Raw genomic sequence first — 20,598 nt, forward strand, 5'->3', positions numbered from 1 at the left:
GATTCAAACCCAGGTCCCCAGAACATTAATCCAGAGTTTCTGGATTAATAGTCCAGCAATAATACCACCAGGCCATCGCCTCCCCATGTTGACTTTCATTTATTAGCCCGTACATCATAGAATCCCGACAGTGCAGAAGGAGGCCATCCAGCCCATCAAGACTGCACTGACCACAATCCCACCCAGACCCTATTCCCGTAATCTGACATATTTACCCTTCTGATCCCTTTCAAACTCCGTTCAATTTACCATGGCCAATCATTCTAACCATGTATTGTATCACAGATATTACTTTGATTCTTACAATAGGTAATAGTAATGATAGGTTCGCCTGCCAACTTTTGTTTTGATTTGATTTATTATTGTCATATGTGTTTACTATACAGTGAAAAGTATTGTTTCTTGTATGCAATAAAGACAAAGCATACCATTCGTAGAGAAGGAAAGGAGAGAGTGCAGAACGTAGCGTTACAGTCATAGCTAGGCTGTAGAGCAAGGTAATTCCATTCAAGAATCTGGCAGCAGCAGGGAAGAAGCTGTTCTTGATTCGGGAGGTACATGCCCTCAGACTTTTGTATCATTTTTCCAACGGAACAAGGTGGAAGAGCGAATGTCCGGGGTGCGTCGGGTCCTTAATTAAGCTGGCTGCTTTTCCGAGGCAGCGGCAAGTGTAGACAGTCAATGGATGGGAGGCTGGTTTGCGTGATGGATTGGGCTATGTTCACGACCTTTACTAATTTTTTGCGGTCTTGGGCAGAGCAGGAACCATACCAAGCTGTGCATACCACAAGAAGCATACCAAGCAGGATCATACCAAACTAAACAATGGCATAAAGATAATAATAGATAAGAGACAGGAAGCATTTAATTAGCACCATGGTTCTCTGACAAGCAGGTTAATTGGCTAAATCAATCAATCGCGGGTTGATGGGTTTTTGAAAGCGAGGGGATTAAGGGTTATGGGGAGAGGGTGGGAATGTGGAACTGAGCCACGACAGATCAGCCATGATCTTATTGAATGGCGGGGCAGGCTCGAAGGGCTAGATGGCCTACTCCTGCTCCTATTTCTTATGTTCTTATGTTCTTAAATATTGTGGAAGCAATAACACTGATCTAGACTTTGTATGGAAAGGGACTATTTTTTGTTGATTTCTAAATACATTTTCTTGGTTGAAGGGTAAGAAATGTTCAGGTCAGCTCTGACTGATGGATGATGTACTGTACTGTTCTGAGCTTGGCAGAGAAATAACATCCAGTGCTGTTTACTGCCTGGAAATGAATTGGTCACTGCAGCAAATTTTATGAGTGATCAATACTGCTGACTAATGGGGCAATTCAGTCATTTCATTATGTCTTGTATTTAATTTTTGGAGAAGGGGAATCTGAAAACATTTAATGTGCAAGGGAAAATAGAGACGTGAAATAATTTTCAATAAAATTAAATTTAGTTTAATTTGATTAAAATTTTCATTTTCTTTACAGATGCTGACTCACCTGTGCATTTCTATGCCATTTTCTGTATCTTTACATCTTACCATCTGTTCTGGGGACTTGGAACGTGTAGTTAAAGTCTCTTCATTTCTATGACCCTCTGATTTGCATTGTTCCTAGCTGTCAAATTTGTTTTCCCCCATTTGCTGCTAGCATGACATCGCTCAGTTTAGGAGCGTCTGCCTTCAGATAACTGTTTTTCAAATTTTCAGGAAAGGTCTTCTGATATCGTCCCACTCAGACCATATTACTGTGTGCCCAGGTATCAATCTTCACCTTCAGAATAATGGGGCAGAATTTTACACTCGTCCCCCCCCCCCAACCAGGCAGGTTCTGAGGCAGGAGGGTGACAGAGCATGGAACTGTTTAAAATTCTGCCCCCGCTCCCCCCACCACCCCCCCCCCCCCCCCCCCCCCCACCAATGGAATCCCCCTTGATTTGGGAAACCCTCCCCTCCAGATCCAGGGTGCCCCACCCCAATGCTGTGATCGCCCCCTTCCCTACCCTCCCACCCCAAGGACGGTAAGTATAGCCCCTGGGACTTAGTTCCAAGCAGAGTGCTGCACAACCTCTTCTGGCCACTGCAGCGCTGTGCTTGGATGGGTTGGAGAGCTGCTGACCAATCAGATTGGCTGACAGCTCTCCAAAGTGGGGTTTCCTTCCAAGAGCAGATGGAAGTTCCGCCTACGGTCAGTCAGAGCTCAATTGAGTGTGAAATGGCAGTGAGCTTCTGAGAGTCGGCATAGATTTACGAAAGGAAAATCATGCTAGAAAAATCTACTGGAATTCTTTGAGCATGTAATGAGTTGGGGGGGGGCGGGCGGTGCAGCGGGTATTGTTTATTTGGACTTTCCGAAGGCTTTTTACAAAATCTCATAAGAGATCAGCATGTAAAATTAAAACTCATAGGATTAGGGGTAGTGTGAGATGGATAGAAAATTGGTTGGCAGACAAGAAACAAAAAGGAATAAATAGTTTTTTTCCCAAGTGGCAGGAAGTGGGTTACTATATGGATCAGTGTTATGATACCAGCTACTCACAATATATACAAGGGAACTAAATGAGCTATCTCCAAATTTGAAGATGATTCAAAGCTGATCGGTAGGTGAACTGTGAGGAGGATGCAGAGATGCTTCAGTGTGGTTTGGACAAGTTGAGTGAGTTGTCAACTAAATGGCAGATGCAGTATAATGTGGATAAATATGAAGTTATCCAGTTTGGTAGAAAAAATATGAAGACAGGATTATTATCTGAATGGCTATAGATTGAGAGAGGGGAATGTGCAATGAAACCTGGGTATCCTTGTACACCAGTTGCTGAAAGTAAGCATGCAGGTGCAGCAGGTGGTAAAGAAGGCAAATAGTATGTTGGCCTTCATTGTAAAAGGATTCAAGTACAGATGCAGGGGTGTCTTGTTGCAATTATGAGGGCCTGGAATATTATATGCAGTTTTGGTCTCCTCCTGTTCAGTCCATATTACTCTGTGCCCAGGAATCAAGTTTCATCTTCAGAATTATGGGGCAGAACTTTTACAGATGCAGTAATGTGAGGTTATCCACTTTGGTAGCAAAAATAGGAAGACAGATTATTAAATGAATAGGTGTAAATTGAGAGAGGTGAATACTCAGCGAGACCTTGGTGTCCTTGTGCATCAGTCGCTGAAAGTGCGCAGGTACACTTGCGGCAGTAAAGATGGCATATGACATGTTGGCCCTCATAGCGAGAGGATTTGAGTATATGGAAAAGGATGTTTTTCTGCAATTGTATAGGGCATTGCTGAGGGCACACTTGGAGTATTGTGTGCAGTTTTGGTGTTCCTACCTGAGGAAGGCTGCCCTTGCTATAAAGGGAGTACATGAATGTTTGCCAGGCTGATTCCTGGGATAGCAGGTCTGTCATATGAGGTGAGACTAAGTTGTTTAGGATTATATTCACTGGAGTCAGAGGGGATCTCATAGAAACTTATAAAATTCTAAAGGAGTTAAAAAGATTGTTCCCAATGGTGGGGAAGTCCAGAACTAAGTGTCATAGTTTGAGGATAAGGAGTAGTAAACCTTTTAGAACTGAGGTGAGGAGAAATTTCTTCACTGAATGTGTGAAATTCACTACCACAGAATGTTGAGGTCAAAAATTTGTCTGATTTCCAGAAGAAATTAGATGCAACTCTAGGGGCTAAAGAGATCAAGGGATAGAAGGGAAGGGGGGAAATCAGGATATTGATGATCAAAATGAATGGCAGAGCAGGCTCAAAGGGCTGAATGGCCTACTCCTGCTTCTCATTTCATTGTTTCCTTATAGAATCCCCACATTGCAGAAGGAGGCCATTCTGTCCATCAAATCTGTGCCGATCACAACAACACCCAGGCCCTATTGCCGTTAACCCCACATTTACCCTGTTAATCCCCCTCACACTAGGGTCAATTTAGCATGGCCAATCAACCTAACCTGCACATCTTTGAATTGTGGGATGAAACTGGGGTACCCAGAGGAAACCCACACAGACACAGGGAAAATGTGCAAACTCCACACAGACAGTGACCCAAGGTCAGAATAGAACCTGGATTATCTGAAGAAGGATGTTCTTGCTATAGATGGAGTGCAATGAAGATTTACCAGACTGATTCCTGGGATGGCAGGATTGATGCGTGAGGAGAGATTGAGTCACTTAGGATTATATTTGCTGGAATTCAGCAGAATGAGGGGGGCACAGTGGCACAGTGGTTAGCACTGCTGTCTCGCAGCGCCAGGGATCAGGATTCGATTCCCAACTTGGGTCACTGTCTGTGTGGAGTTTGAACATTCTCCCTGTATCTACGTGGGTTTCCTCCAGGTGCCCTGGTTTCCTCCCACAGACTGAAAGATGTGCTGGTTAGGTATATTGGCCCAAACAGGCGCTCAAGTGTGGCAACTATGGGAATTTCACAGTAATTTCATTGCAATGTTAATGTAAACCTTCCTTGTGACTAATAAATAAACTAAATAAAGAAACCTTTAAAGTTCTAACAGGACTGGAGAGGGTAGATGCAGGAAGGATGTTCCCCATGGTGGGGGGAGTGCAGAATCAGGAGTCACAGTCTAAGGACACAGGGACAGACACATTTAGGACAAAGAGCGACGAACCTGTGAAATCTGCCACCACAGAAAGTAGTTGAGGCAAAACACTATGTTTTCAAAAAGCAGTCGGATGTAACTCTTGGGGCAAAGGGGATCAAAGGATATGGGGGGAAGGTGGGAACAGTTTACTGAGTTGAATGATCAGCCATGATCCTAATGAATGGCCAAGCAGCCAAAAGTGCCCAATGGCCTATTCCGCTCCTAAACTCTTTCTATGAGAATTGATGGGAATGGAGTGCTTGGTGCTTGCAATGCAGAAAATTCTGCCTATTGTTTCATGCTCAGCTGTGTGAATTATTTTCTATGGGAACTGTTGCATCTCACCATTTTATGGTTCCTCTGCCTCCTGTGTCCTCAAACTCATTGTCATCTTCCATCTGAATGTTTTAGCTTCTTTTCCTTCTCAGTTACCATGTTGTTCTATCTCTGATTCATTTCCCATCTTTTTTCATTGTCCTCTACATCTTTTCCCAGTGATTTGCTGCTCCACAAACTCTGCAGCTTGACTCAGATGTGGGGCATCCCCAAAATGCCACAGTTGTTTGGGACAGTCTGGATCAGAGGCTTGTTACCAGTCTGTCATTGTTCGTATCTGAGGGGAAGAAACCATTTATAACATTGGGGCAGGCAGAGTTAGAGGTTTAGTGAGAAAAGGGTCAAGGGAGCAGGAGACAACTAAACAGTCGATGTCAATCTTATTGACAAAGGGAGTCCTTGAGCTCCTTGCACTGTAAACTTTGAGAATGGATGAGCATGGGAGAGGGTTTCAAGAGGTGGTTGTTCGTGTCCAAAAGAAACTGGTCTTTGTATTCCAGCATAATCCCAAAGCTACGAGCAGGGCCCAGTGGTGCTGGCTGTGGTCCTACCACATCTGAGATGATGAATGACTAAACCAGTCATGTGTCATATATGTCCACGTCAGCGTCCCTTTGATGCAGAGAAGCCAAGGGAGCCATACCAGGGTGAACAACTTAGTGGGAGGGAGTAAGGACCATAGTGAGAGCAAAGGCATCAAAGTTGGAGGTTAAAGTGTAATTGCTCTGATTATATAGGAAACGATGTGGGTATGCCGGCGTTGGACTGGCGTAAACACAGTAAAAAGTCTGACAACACCAGGTTTTAGTCCAACCTATTTATTTGATAATATACTCACAAGCTTTCGAGGGGACTGCCTCTTCGTCAGGTGAATGGAGAGTTCTGGCCTCAGACAGAGCATATAAAGCACAGACAGTTTAGAGATTACTGATTAGAATGCGAATCCTTACACCTAACCTGCTGTTCAAGACCTGAAGTGGCTGATAATGTGAGTGGAAGGAGCACTGATCACAGGTTACAGAGATGTGTATTGTCTCCAGACAGCACAGTAAGTGAGGTTTTGCAAACCCAGGCAAGTCACGGGGGTTACAGATAGTGCGACATGAACCCAAGATCCCTGTTGAGACCGTCCTCATGTGTGCGGAACTTGGCTATCAGTCTCTGTTCAGCGACTCTGCGCTGTCGTGTGTCATGAAGGCCGCCTTGGAGAATGCTGACCCGAAGGTCAGAGGCTGAATGCCCATGACCACTGAAGTGTTCGCCAACAGGAAGGGAACAGTCTTGCCTGGTGACTGTCGAGCGATGTTCATTCATCCGTTGTCGTAGCGTCTGCATGGTCTCCCCAATGTACCACGCTTCGGGACATCCTTTCTTGCAACGTATCAGGTAGACAATGTTGGCCGAGTTGCAAGAGTATTTACCATGTACCTGGTGGACGGTATTCTCACGTGTGATGATGGTATCCATGTCGATGATCCGGCATGTCTTGCAGAGGTTGCTGTGGCAGGGTTGTGTGGTATTGTGGTCACTGTTCTCCTGAAGGCTGGGTAGTTTGCTGCGAACAATGGTCTGTTTGAGGTTGTGTGGTTGTCTGAAAGCAAGAAGTGGGGATGTGGGGATAGCCCTGGCGAGATGTTCGTCTTCATCAATGATATGTTGAAGACTCCGGAGAAGATGTCGTAGCTTCTCCGCTCCGGGGAAGTACTGGACGACGAAGGGTACTCTGTCCACTGTGTCCTGTGTTTGCCTTCTGAGGAGATCGGTGCGGTTTTTCGCTGTGGCGCATCGGAACTGCCGATCTATGAGTCGAGCACCATATCCTGTTCTTATGAGGGCATCTTTCAGGGTCTGGAGGTGTCTGTCACGATCCTCCTCATCTGAGCAAATCCTGTGTATACGGAGGGCTTGTCCATAGGGAATAGCTTCTTTAACATGTTTAGGGTGGAAACTGGAGAAGTGGAGCATTGTGAGATTGTCTGTGGGCTTGCGGTACAGTGAGGTGCTGAGGTGACCGTCCTTAATGGAGATGCGTGTGTCCAAGAATGCAACTGATTCTGGGGAATAGTCCATGGTGAGTCTGATGGTGGGGTGGAATTTGTTGATATCATCATATAGTTGTTTCAGTGATTGTTCACCATGAGGCCAAAGGAAGAAAATGTCATCGATGTATCTAGTGTACAGCATCGATACAACCAGTTTTTCATCCAGACACATGGAACAGCCATGGGGACCAAATTTGCACCTCAATATGCCAACATCTTCATGCACAGGTTCGAACAAGACTTCTTCACTGCACAGAATCTTCAACCGATGCTGTACACTAGATACATCGATGACATTTTCTTCCTTTGGCCTCATGGTGAACAATCACTGAAACAACTATATGATGATATCAACAAATTCCACCCCACCATCAGACTCACCATGGACTATTCCCCAGAATCAGTTGCATTCTTGGACACACGCATCTCCATTAAGGACGGTCACCTCAGCACCTCACTGTACCGCAAGCCCACAGACAATCTCACAATGCTCCACTTCTCCAGTTTCCACCCTAAACATGTTAAAGAAGCTATTCCCTATGGACAAGCCCTCCGTATACACAGGATTTGCTCAGATGAGGAGGATCGTGACAGACACCTCCAGACCCTGAAAGATGCCCTCATAAGAACAGGATATGGTGCTCGACTCATAGATCGGCAGTTCTGATGCGCCACAGCGAAAAACCGCACCGATCTCCTCAGAAGGCAAACACAGGACACAGTGGACAGAGTACCCTTCGTCGTCCAGTACTTCCCCGGAGCGGAGAAGCTACGACATCTTCTCCGGAGTCTTCAACATATCATTGATGAAGACGAACATCTCGCCAGGGCTATCCCCACACCCCCACTTCTTGCTTTCAGACAACCACACAACCTCAAACAGACCATTGTTCGCAGCAAACTACCCAGCCTTCAGGAGAACAGTGACCACAATACCACACAACCCTGCCACAGCAACCTCTGCAAGACATGCCGGATCATCGACATGGATACCATCATCACACGTGAGAATACCGTCCACCAGGTACATGGTAAATACTCTTGCAACTCGGCCAACATTGTCTACCTGATACGTTGCAAGAAAGGATGTCCCGAAGCGTGGTACATTGGGGAGACCATGCAGACGCTACGACAACGGATGAATGAACATCGCTCGACAGTCACCAGGCAAGACTGTTCCCTTCCTGTTGGCGAACACTTCAGTGGTCACGGGCATTCAGCCTCTGACCTTCGGGTCAGCATTCTCCAAGGCGGCCTTCATGACACACGACAGCGCAGAGTCGCTGAACAGAGACTGATAGCCAAGTTCCGCACACATGAGGACGGTCTCAACAGGGATCTTGGGTTCATGTCGCACTATCTGTAACCTCCGTGACTTGCCTGGGTTTGCAAAACCTCACTTACTGTACTGTCTGGAGACAATACACATCTCTTTAAACTGTGATCAATGCTCCTTCCACTCACATTATCAGCCACTTCAGGTCTTGAACAGCAGGTTAGGTGTAAGGATTCGCATTCTAATCAGTAATCTCTAAACTGTCTGTGCTTTATATGCTCTGTCTGAGGCCAGAACTCTCCATTCACCTGACGAAGAGGGTGTCCCTCAAAAGCTTGTGAGTATATTATCAAATAAATAGGTTGGACTAAAACCTGGTGTTGTCAGACTTTTTACTGTATATAGGAAACAGCAGAATCAGATCAGAATGAGCTCAGCCACAACATTTCCAGTAGGGGGCAGCAGGCTGGCACAGGGACCCAGGTTAAATTCCATCCATGGATGACTGTGTGGAGTCTGCGTGTTCTGTGTTTCAGTCGGTTTCCTTCGGATGCTCCAGTTTCCTCCCAAAGTGCAAAGATTTGCAGGTTAGGTAGATTGGTCGTGCTAAAATTGCCCCTTAGTGTCAGGGGGATTAGCTGGGTACATGTGTTGGGTTACAGGGATAGAGCCTGGGTGGGAGTGTTGTTGGTGCAGGCTCGATAGGCTGAATGGTCTCGCTAGGGGTTCTATGATTCAAAGAGGCAGAAAGCAGCAGCAGGCCAGATCCTAGAACTAAGATGCAGCAAAGAAATGGACTGGGGTAAGGAGAAAGTGGATCTACACAACAGCAAAATACAGGATTTGTGTGTTTGAGCCCCTAGGTGTCTCTGTTCCTCCATATCCTCCACTGTCTTTCCACTGAGTATATACTTCACTCAGTTTTTCCCCTAAATGCAATACCTGACATTGTTACATATTACACCTTTAGCTTGTCTGCCCCTTTCCTAGTTAGTCTGTATCCTTCTAACATCATTTACAGACATGCCATTTACCAAGCCCCCTTACGTGGCATCATCAGGAAATTTCAATATTGTGTTGCTGATGCCCAAGTTCAAGTCGTCAGTATAAATATTAAGACCTAAATGAGATCAGCACTGATTTGGAGGGGCGGGGGCGGGGGGGAGACACACCATTTTTGACACATGTCCGACGAGAGAAATGCAGAGTGCCTTTTGTTGCAAATGTTTTCATATCCAAGGCCTGTGCTGGACATTGCCTATTTATGGAAGTTTAGATGTATGAGGAGACCACACCTCTCGTGTAAATGATTGTTCCCAATTTTAGGATGACATTATTTTCTAATTTACCTCGCCTTCTTGGACAAATGGCTGAAATGTTCCATTGGAATCACAACTTTATACTCCCATTGGGACAGTTGGGAATAGATGCTTATTAAAATATCTCAGGGTTATCAGCGGCTTATGTTCTTTTGCAGATCATGGTGTTTATCGATCCTGTACAATGTGAATAATGCTTTTCATTCTCCTCTAGTCAAGTAAATCTACGTACCTTCCCTGCCTTTTGGTTGCTTCCGTTTCCATGGATACTAGTCTAAGGCATGAAGATTGCTGTACCCACTTTCTAGCATGTATTATGTCTGCTATTTATAAGCTGCATGGAATACAGGACCAACCTTGGACTTGCACACATTATACAGATATATTGTTAGATATGTTTATTACGACATACATCATATTTGGTTTGAATTGAACACTTCACTTTGTGATTTTTATCTAAAAACTAAAAAGCTACCTCAATGAATGAATACAAGAAAAATTAGTGTGGTACTTTGTTGAATAAATTTAAGCTGCACAGGTTTGTATAGTGTGATTATATTATTGTGTTTACAAGGAAGCTATTATTCACAGATTTTCTCTTGCAGCTATGTGCCTGGGCTGCTGATTTTGAGGTTAATTTCATGATAAAAGTCACCGAATTCATATTTTATAATGTAGTGTATGTGGTACAGGTGGTTGATGTCAACAATGCAGACAACACTTTGGAAAACTGCGCTGTTAAATTCAGTAACCTGGTGATGGTCTATAATGTGTTAAATCAGAAACCAATAGTCTTAAATAATAAAGTATGAAATCCGTTGTATTTTTAATTACTCATGCGCTTGTGCCATCGGGTTTGCTTAATCACTTGAATAGCTTATCCCAAGTCTTGGTGAGGCAGCTGCTTTTAATTTGAAAAGAGATTTGCATTCTGTTTCAAAGGAAGAGCCTTCCCTAGGGCAATTATATCGCAGTGCTGATTTGCTGCAGTGGAGACTGCAGCGTATACATATTGCCCTCCCCTGTCCCTGTTCTGCTTACAACACCAGTCTCCTGCCAGTACGCACTTCACCCCATAAATGCATTGGAATGCCTAACTGAAAAATCTGGTGGCAGAAATATCTGTGAGATTTTTGATGTCCCAAGATGCAGACCAGTGCAGATTCAGCGAAGATGGAATGCCTGTGGAGTTGCTGGAAGAACCACGGTACTTAATTGTCTTGCATGTTTTTTGAAACGACTGGATCAGGGAGGGTTGTTTCTGTACTGAGATGCATCTTAATGTGCTTTGTTCACCTGTGGGCCTTTTGCTTGCTTATTGCAGCAAAGCAACGGGTCTGTTGTGCAATGTGGGTAGGTGTGGCGCAGATTATGTTTTCTGGAAAAAAATACTGCTAAAAGAAAGCATGAATAACATCTTTTATTGCTCTGTGTATCTGACTGTGCCCAGCCCTTTCAGAGAGATGTATTTGGCATTTTATCATATGTCCTTATTATGTATAGATATTGTAGCAAAATTACATTCTAGTACAATGATGTATATTGTATGTGTCATTCATTGTCATTTTTGAGCAGAATTCAGCAGTATAGCTATAGAAAATGATTTTATAATTGGACACACCCATGGTGAAAACAACGTTTTTCTGAATACAGACATCTTCTGTAAAGAGACAAAATTATCCACTCATCCTTAGTTTTACTCATAATAAACAACAAATTTGTATCCTCTGTTTTTGTTACATCACGTAGATATCTAACAAGGTATATTTTCAGGATTCTGATTGAAGTAGAGTAAATCTCCAGTTATGATAGATATTGTGCCATTGTTGACAGCAAAATAATATAATCAGAGACGAGTGGAAGCATCCTTTTGTACATATATTTGAAAAGAATCCAGATCAGCACTGGGTGTGGCCATATGCTTCCACTACAGCGCGCAGAGGGGTTTTTCAGCCATTTTTCTCCCCCCTTTCAGCACCATTCTAAATTCTGTCTAGACATTTCAGAAGCTGAGGTCAATAATAAAGATGTCTAACTGTGCTTATAAAAAAAAAAGGGATTTGTTTCTGTTACCAATATGACTGGGATAATGCTGTTCGATCACCATGTCCTATTAAAATTTATTGACAAGACTTGTTTCTTTTATATTCCAAAGCCTTCGAGCATGTTCCACGCTGGACCATCCAACATGAGCACACTTCATTTCGAAACAGAATAAATCTGTAGACGACCCCTCCCATTGATGTATGAGGTCCAGAAATGCAAAATATAGCTAACTATTTCCCTTAAATGAATCCTTAAGTTTTTTAGCAACATTTTACTAATTTATCCCCATATATCACGCTGTCCAAAGCAAATTATTCAAACATGTTCATTAACAGATTGGAAAATAATTTTTCAAAGTTACCTGCCTGAAATTTTGATTTTAGTATTGTTCTAACACGCACAATACCATATTTTCAAGACAATCTTGGCTCCTTTACGTGTAATAATGGAGCCTCAGCTTGTTTCCAATCAAATGTTATTTATAAACAATCTTGGAAATGTAAGGGTCTTTATGTGCAAACATAAAATAATTAAATCTAAATAAATCTTCAGATTTTAACATGGGTTTTACTATCTATTTGATGTGATTGCAGAATAAGTGAGGAAAAACTGTCAGGTCATCAGTTCAACAAATAATTGAAGACATACATTTATTTTGAAATTGTGCACACAATTTTTACTGCCAGGTATACTGTGGAAAGAATATTTGTTGAGTGAAGGCGCACTGTGCGGCTTTGACAGAATTGGAAAGCGCTGATGATGTCATAACCCAGATTTTGTAAACATGGCTGATGCTTGTGTGAATATTACTGCCATGTGTCGAATTCTGAATCCTTTTTAGGAAGGATGCTAATGCCTTGGAGAGAGTGTGCGGGGGGATTAAGCAGAATGGTACCAGTTATGTGGAGAGACAAAAGGAGCTAGGATTGACCTCCTTGAAGCAAAGAGGTTAAGAAGAAATTTAGTAAATGTGTTCAAAATTAGGAGCACTTTGAATAGGGTGAAACTTTCCACTGCAGCATAGTTGACAACCGGGCTTCTCAAAGAAGCAATAATGGAGAAAAGTAGATGAGTGGACCTACCTGGAAAGCTGTTTCATAATAACACAGATACTATGGGCAAAATGGCCTGCTTCTGCACAGTATGGCACTATGATGTTCAATGATACAGAAGCGAGTTTAGTCAAACCTTATAGATCATTAACTCCCAGAATAGCGTTACGGACTATTCAAAAGTGGCTGCTATTTCGTTGCATGAATAGGTGGAGACGTTGTTTGGTCAAAATATATCAGTGACAGAAAATTGTTTTTTTTTACTGGCTGCAGCTCCTTCATCCATCTGAAGTTAAGCCCAAGACTTTTATAGCATTTTTAACTAAGTGTCTCAACAATTAGATATCACTAGTTTACAGAGGAAGTAAAGGACGCTTAGGCCTGCAGTAGTAGTGTGGTACCGTGGGAAATAAACTTTGATATCTATATCCAGTTGCTGGCAGAAATGATGACATGGAGCTGTGAAGGAGGGCACTGCTTCCCCCATGTCCAGAATGGAGAACCTACTGAAAAAAAGTAAGTAAGGAGGTAATACTGTATTTCTTCTTTACTGTTTCATTTTTCATCACTAAAACCTGTTAACACCAAACTTGTACATTCAAGTTAGAACAGCAACACAACTGGGGAAAACAAGCCTTTTGGCCTGGACAGAGGAGGGTTAAAATTCAGCTTCCTCCTACTGGCTGAACTTGATGGTGGGGGGTGGTGTAATTCTGATTCTGATTCACAGCCTTTAAGTAAGCAAGTGACATTATGATTTTTGTTATTGGGATGGAGCTGCATTGTAAGTGAAGTAGATTTTTGGTACATTTCAGTAGAAGCCTAATGTCATGGCAATACATGGTATACTATTGTAGGAGTGGTGCTTTGAGTATTATGGTAATATGGTAGTAAGTGTAATTTAACAAGAGCCCGCACTCTTCATTAATCAAGCGAAGTCTGTATTCACAACCCAGCAGGAAGTGGAAAGCTGACTCTTTGTTTAGAGCTCCATTCAACAATATGATTTCACAATGGCAGCATTTGGTTGGTATACACTTGATTCACTTGTTTAGCAAAGAAAATTAAATATTAAATTATCTGTTTCCTTGTTTCTGTATTTGACACGTTAAAGTGCTGTGGAGCATGTGCATGTATTTGGTTAGTTGCAGTAAGTGACTGTAGTAAATGGTTGCTGTCTTGGGTGCTGGAATCACTGTGGAACCTGTTCCAGAAAACAAACTATGACGTGCATGCTATAAATGTTTTGTGACAGAACAGGAAAGCTTTTAAAAAGTTTGATTCAGACCAGGTTTTGAGTGAGGGGAAAGTGGTGGTTTAATAATATGAAGGGTTTTGTATCTTGACCTTGGGTAACGAAACACAAGCCTTGCGTTGTAACTTGATGCAGGGAAGACAGCTGAACCAGGGGTAGCACGCAAGAAGCCTGTTACATCTTCAAATGTGACTGGTTCACGTTACTAATTTTAGAAAGTGCATCAGTGGGATAGGCCAAGATTCCTTCCAAGATTCTGTTTAGAATACTGATCTCTAAAGAAGGGTTATAATTCAGACTTCAGACAGAATTTATCCCCCATGGGTTGGATCACAGGATTATCATGGTTTTAATTGTTTCTCTTTTCTACCAATGTCTTTTAAAATTGCTTCTCCTGCTTTCTTTTGGCTTATTTTTTAGTGTCTTGAACTCAGAATCCCACAAAATATACAGGGGAGGTTATTGGCAGCCAGATGCTGGCACCTTTTTAAGATGAGCAGTTGTGGCTGCATCAGAGTGAAATGGGTAAACTTGCCTTTCTACCCTCCCTGTGAAAAGATTGTCCAGTACTTCCTACTGCCCACAAACTAAATCCTCAAACTTGCTCCATCAGAAATTGTAGGTGCAAGCTCTCATTGCACTGTCTGTTGATATTGTGCCATGAATATTACGATCATAATTTTCAAAAGGCTTCCAATCTGTTTTTTCTGTTTCTCCCCAATCCCCAACAACTCCAATTCTGCCCCATTCTTCATTCCATACACTTGATTGTCTAGGTTTTATTCTTCATTGCTGTTGAGAGGTTGGGTTGAAAGCCCTGAGAGAAGGTGAGGTTATAAGATACTGTTAGTAACATGTAGTTATTCATTTGGAAAAAAATCTTATTTCTCATTCCTCCCACCTCCTGCCCATCCCAATTAATTTTATGAAGTTTAAAGCTGAAATGTCCACTGACAAATCATTTATTTTTGTATGTTAGCAGGAAGGAGTTGTTCTTGAATCTCCTTACCTAACATTGCTTTCACAACACAAACTGCAGCAAAAACTCCCATTTTCAAGGGCGGCATAGCAACAATAAACGCCAAACTATCTGCCAACACCCATGTCCCAAAAACAAATTGAATGAATTAACCCAGCTAAATTCAATAGCACGTAGAAATGGGGCACTGGCATCATGATGCATGCTTAACCAGTGCCTAATGATTGTGATGTAGGCAGCATGCCAACTTCATACTGCCTGTTCACTTCAATCATTCCAGTTTCCAGCCAGTATTAACCAGGCTGGTAGCTGGACATTAGCAGGGGATCAATATTGAAAGCGGCTAATATCACATAAAGTTGGCTTGCACTTGGAGTAGATGCTGACAGTCATGCAGCAAGTGACTCTAATCCAAAAGACAAAAATTGCCACAATGGGGAAGGCTGCAAGATTTACAGACACTGCAACTAGAAGCCTTGATGGAGGTGGTGAAGGGAGAGAGGTCCTGTATCTGTAAAGGGTTAGGATACCTTGTCAGGGTGATGGGAGAAGATAATGAGGAGATCAGTGTCAAGAGGTTTGCAGTAAGGAGCTGGATACAGTGATGCAAGAGGTTTAATGAATTCACTTGAGTGGTCAGTGTCAGAGATTGCATTTTCAAATGCTATATCTCACCAATTGCACTAGTAGCCTCAAACACTGTTCAATGCACTGCAACCCTATCAACAATCTGTCAATCAGGACTCATGCCTAACATTCATATCTTCATCTCATCCATGTAGCTGCAAGCCTTTCATACACATAACACACTGCTAGCTAGTCAACCATGACGGCCAGAATCAGGCAAACACATTGGACCACACTCATTGACACGCCCTCATGTATAGGTGATGCACAACTGGAGGCAGCAGAAGGGGACAGGTAACAGGTAGGCTTGTATCTCCTGGAGAAGGCAATCCAGACATCATTGGAATGGCCAATGCTGAGGCTGTGGTGAACTGCATAGCTGACACTATTGAAGATGACGATATCCTCATAACTAATCCTCCTTGCATCTCTCTTTCCCTCATCTCACAATCACTTCTTCTGATCTACAAGCTACAGATGGTATAAACATGCACCTCTTAGTTTTAGCCCCTCCCCTGTCTGCATTATGACCTTACCCTTTTGAATTTCTGCTTTCAGATCCTGAAGAACTGTATTCTGACCTGGCTTTAGAGGAACAGCAAGAAGACGGTGATAACGATGTTGCATCGTCACTCAATTTCACACTTGCAGCTGACCAACTCTGACACTGACACTATGCAAATTAGAGGATAGAGTAGAGGTGGAGTCTGCATGTGGTGAGACACCAGGCATGAGTGGGCTGCAGCCAGGGCAGGGGCAAGGATAGCACTGGTGCCAACTTGCCAGAAGGTGAGATTGCACATGTGTTATTCTGCAGTGGACTGGGGTGGACATTTCAGTGGTGTAGCCTAAGAAGAGCACTGACAGGTACGGCAACAAAAAAACCCAGAGAAAACCTGTAATCAATATCAAGAAGCGTAGAGAAATTTGACACCAATTTGGTACACCAAACCTGGAGCCAATCTTTCCCATTGTGAAAGTGGCAGCCACTACATTCATGTGCTTTGGGACCTGATCATGATGCCTAACCCAATGGCAAGTACACCAGCTTCCATTGCAGCATTAGTCACCCATTGTCTGTGCTACAGTGGTTGCGCAGACTGTTGTCTTGCAAGGTAAGACTCCTATCACGCAAGCGCAGACTGCTACTGTCATGGCTGTGGATTCCAGTGCTCAAAGGAGCTTGCAGGATATCACAGCAGTCCTGCAGTCTGTGCTCCAACAGATTACGAGAGTTGTTGAGGTGCCACTTCTCACGAGTGGCAGCGGCTGTATGGAGCATGAATTTGCTCTTCTCTCTCAAGGTAAGCTGACGTTGGTCCTCCCCACCCTTGCCATTCTGCCTATGCCCTTGCTGTTGGCTAACAGCCATCCAGTGCTGCCACCCATGCTGAGAATTGCTCGAGGTCATTCTACAAGACCATCTTCAAATCTCCACTGAAAGGCCACCAGCCATGATGCAGCCAGAGGGGTAATACTGTGTAGGAACTCTGGGACAGGCACAGGCATGCAGAAGACTGGCACTAAGGAAATACATGTGGGTGATCAGTTTTATGGCATGAATACATGGATAAATTTAGTTGGATTGTTTATTTTGCAGTGGCCTTTATTCTTTCTTTTTTCCCAAACAGGCAATATGATGTCCAAAGATGTGCATGTTAGGTTGATTGGCCACGATAAATCCCCTCTTAGTGTTGGGGGATTAGGAGGGTAAATATGTGGGGTTACGGGGATAGGACCTGGGTGAGATTGTTGGTGCAGACTCAATGGGTCAAATGGCCTCCTTCTGCACTGTAGGGATTCTATGATTCTATGAAGCAAAAGCAAAGTACTGCATATGCTGGAAATATGAAATATAAACAGAAAATGCTGGTAATATTCAGCATCTGTGGAGAGAGAAGCAGAGTTAATGGATTGGAATTTTACCGGTCCATTAGTGACAAACTGGGAGGTGGGAAGGTTGGCAAAATGGCACAGGAAGGCTTTGGGGGCGTGTTTGCATCATTCTTCCATTGTAACATGTTGCCAATGATGGGAAATCTGACTGATGTACTGCCCAATTGAGCCACTAAAGTGGCCAAATAAGGACGACTTTCCGCTTCTGCAAGTATTTTGCCCAGGCTCACCAGTGAAATCTAACACCTCCCCCTTGCTCCATATCACTGAATTGTGGTGGTGTGGAAAAGACCATTCAGCCCATCATGCCTGCACCAGCTCTCTGAGCAGATCACTTATTGCCATTCCCCAGCCTTATCCCAGCAATCCTGCACATTCTCAGACAGTATATTCACAAACTTTAACCACTCACTACATTAAAAAAATTTTTTTTCGTCATATCACTTTTTTGTTTCTTTTATTGCTTACCCTCACCTGAGCCCTCATGTTTTTGATTCTTCAACGAATGGGAAATGATTCTCCCTATCTACTGTGTCCAGGTGCCTCATCATGAATACCAAATCACCCCTCAGCCACCTTTTTTCAGAGGAAACCAGTCCTAACTTCTCCAATCTGTCTTCATAACTGATGTTCCTCATCCCTGGAACCATCTGCATGAGTCTTTTCTGCACCTGATATGACACTGGTTGGTGGACAGTGGTTGGCATTGCTGCCTCTCAGTGTCAGGGATCCTGGTTTGATTTCCAGCTTGGGTCACTACCTGTGCAGGATCTTCACGTTCTCCGTGTCTGCGTGGGTTTCTACCGGGTTCTCTGGTTTTCTCCCACAGTCCGAAAGACGTACTAGTAAGGTGCATTGGCCATGCTAAATTCTGCCTGTGTACCCAAACAGACGGCAGAGTGTGGCAACTAAGGGATTTTCACAGTAACTTCATCGTAGTGTTAATGTAAGCCTATTTGTGACAAACAAATAAACTTAATAATAAAAACCTAGTGGTTGTAGAGGAGCCCTTCTTGGGTGCTTCGTGGCCCAAAGAAGGACCATAGCAACAGCATCATTTGCCCTCATACAACCCATGCCCTATTGGAGGGGGACAGGACCTGTGGGTCTGATGCCAGCATTCCCCCTCCTCCCCCAATCCCACATCAAGGGAGTCTTAACCCTCTTCTCACAGCTGCAATCTCAGCACTGGACATCACTAGTGTTGGCACTGCTGAGCCCTGATTGGGAAATGGTGAGTGGTTATCTTTAGCAGGCCGACACCAAGAACGTACTTCCTGGCTCCTGGCGCTGACTGAAGCAGTGTCCTGCTTCCAGCCTCGGCAGTGGGACTCAGCCTGACATTCCGGGTCAATGACCTTTCATGGGAACAGATAAGTTATCACTGTTTCCCTGGGGGTACTTGATGGACACAGATCCTCCTGATCTCATTAAGCTAAGCCTTTTTTCTGGAAAGCCTTTATCGTAGAGGCAGGTTCGGGCCCATGTACTGGTACATAGCCCGCCAAAGGCAGATCAGAATAACATTAGCAGCCTATATAGATCATGTGATTCTGATTTGCGTTTACTAATTAGGCATTTGCCAGGGTCTGCTGTTATAAGCAATGTATAGGAAGCAGATACACTCCGTTTTAAGTGCTTTCTTTTATTCATTCATGGGATATACTCGCTGATCCCTATTTGCCCAAGGGCAGTTGAGAGTCAACCACATTGCTGTGGTTCTGGAGTCACATATAGGTTAGACCAGGTAAGGACAGCAGTGAACCATGGGTTTTTCCTGACAATCAATGTTGGTTTCATCAGTAGATTCTTAACTCCAGATTTTTTTTTTAAAATTCAGATTCCACCATGTGCCAGGGCAGGATTCGAACCCAGGTCCCCAGAACATTAACTGAGTTTCTGGATTAATAGTCTAGCGATAATACCATTAGGTCATCGCCTCCCTACTTTTTCTCATCAATCAAAGAGTTGAAATTCCCCCTAAATGTTTTAACCTAACCCACTTTGTAGGAAACTGAGTTGATCCAATCCGCTTCCATTTTACACACCATCTGATTTGACTTTTCCTGACAATAAACGTGGGTAGAATGTAAAAATGAGCAGCTGACCAGATTTTCATCAATTTCCCGCTAGGCTGGGAGGATATGTTTAAATCCTCTTCCACCAATGACCCAATAATCAAGCCTTTTTTTTTGTAATGCTTCCAGTAAGTCTAAGGTTCAGTAGCTTTAAAAATGTGAAGTTATTGATTTTCTTTTCAGTTCAGACTCTTTCACACGGCAGTAGGATCGGCACTGGTTTTGAGTTGTGAAGTATTACCTCATTCCGCAGCTTAGCCACTTTGCTGCGCCTCTGGATTCGTCCATTGAGCTTATCTGCCATCTGATGCTGGATAAGCAGCAATTTCCTTTAATTAAATTGGGAGGACGGAATCCATTGTCCCTGTCCCACACTGCATTCCCTAGCCACCGACTCCAGCTCCCTACCTGGCAACTCTGAGGCAGAACCACAGCATTCACAACTTTGGCCCCAGGATGAGATTCCAATCACCCATGTGTGCCCTCATTAAGATTGCTTAATTCCATCTCTGTTACATCACCCAACTCTAACGTTGCCTTACCTTATCAGCTGCTGAAACCCTCATCTGTTCGTTTGTCAACTCTATTCCAACTCCCTTTTCTTTGTCCTCCCGCTGTAAACGTGTGGTCGTCTGAAACTCTGCAGTCCTTGTCCTTACTGGCAGCAAGTTCTGTTCAGTCATCATCCTTGCCTTCCAAACAAGCAATGTTTCTCTTTTAACATTCTCATCTTGTTTCCAAGGCCTAGCTTCTTCCCATCTCTCTATAATCTCTTCTAATTCCACAATTTTCCACAATATCTGTGCTCAGTTAATTCTGTTGCACATCCCCAACTTATCACTGCCCACTGGTGACCTTGTCTTCATGATGTTCCTCAAACCAGTCCTCTTTGACAAAGATTTACAGATCATGCCCTTAATGTAGGGTAGTGTCAAATTTAGCTTTATAATGCTTCTGTGAAGTGCTTGTGACATTTGTTATGCTAAAGGTGCTACAGAAATGTTATTGTTGAAATTCCCAAATGAATCATAGAATTCCTACAATGCAGAAGGAGGTCATTTGGCCCATCAAGTCTTCACCAACAACAATTCCACCTAAGTCCTATCA

The 20,598-nt window shown here is 43.4% G+C and overlaps 1 protein-coding gene across 4 annotated transcripts in view; it reads left to right on the forward strand.

Annotated features, from left to right (window-relative positions):
• rtn1a (reticulon 1a) overlaps positions 1–20,598 on the forward strand; it is a 173,023-nt gene that overhangs the window by 116,595 nt on the left and 35,830 nt on the right. Inside the window, exons 1-2 of one of the 4 annotated variants that reach the window (XM_080202434.1) lie at positions 10,532–10,765; positions 13,090–13,172. The exons of 1 other annotated variant lie outside the window; for it this stretch is intronic. In XM_080202434.1, the coding sequence (XP_080058560.1) occupies positions 13,142–13,172 (31 nt within the window). In that variant the 5' untranslated portion in view covers positions 10,532–10,765; positions 13,090–13,141. Of the gene's footprint in view, positions 1–10,531; positions 10,766–13,089; positions 13,173–13,480; positions 13,683–20,598 lie in introns of those variants that run through there. 2 more of the 4 variants (XM_080202433.1, XM_080202435.1) reach the window with 2 other exon arrangements.

The sequence above is a fragment of the Carcharhinus amblyrhynchos genome, chromosome 14 (genome assembly GCF_965287045.1).
Source record: "Carcharhinus amblyrhynchos chromosome 14, sCarAmb.v2.hapA, whole genome shotgun sequence".
NCBI lineage: Eukaryota > Metazoa > Chordata > Chondrichthyes > Carcharhiniformes > Carcharhinidae > Carcharhinus > Carcharhinus amblyrhynchos.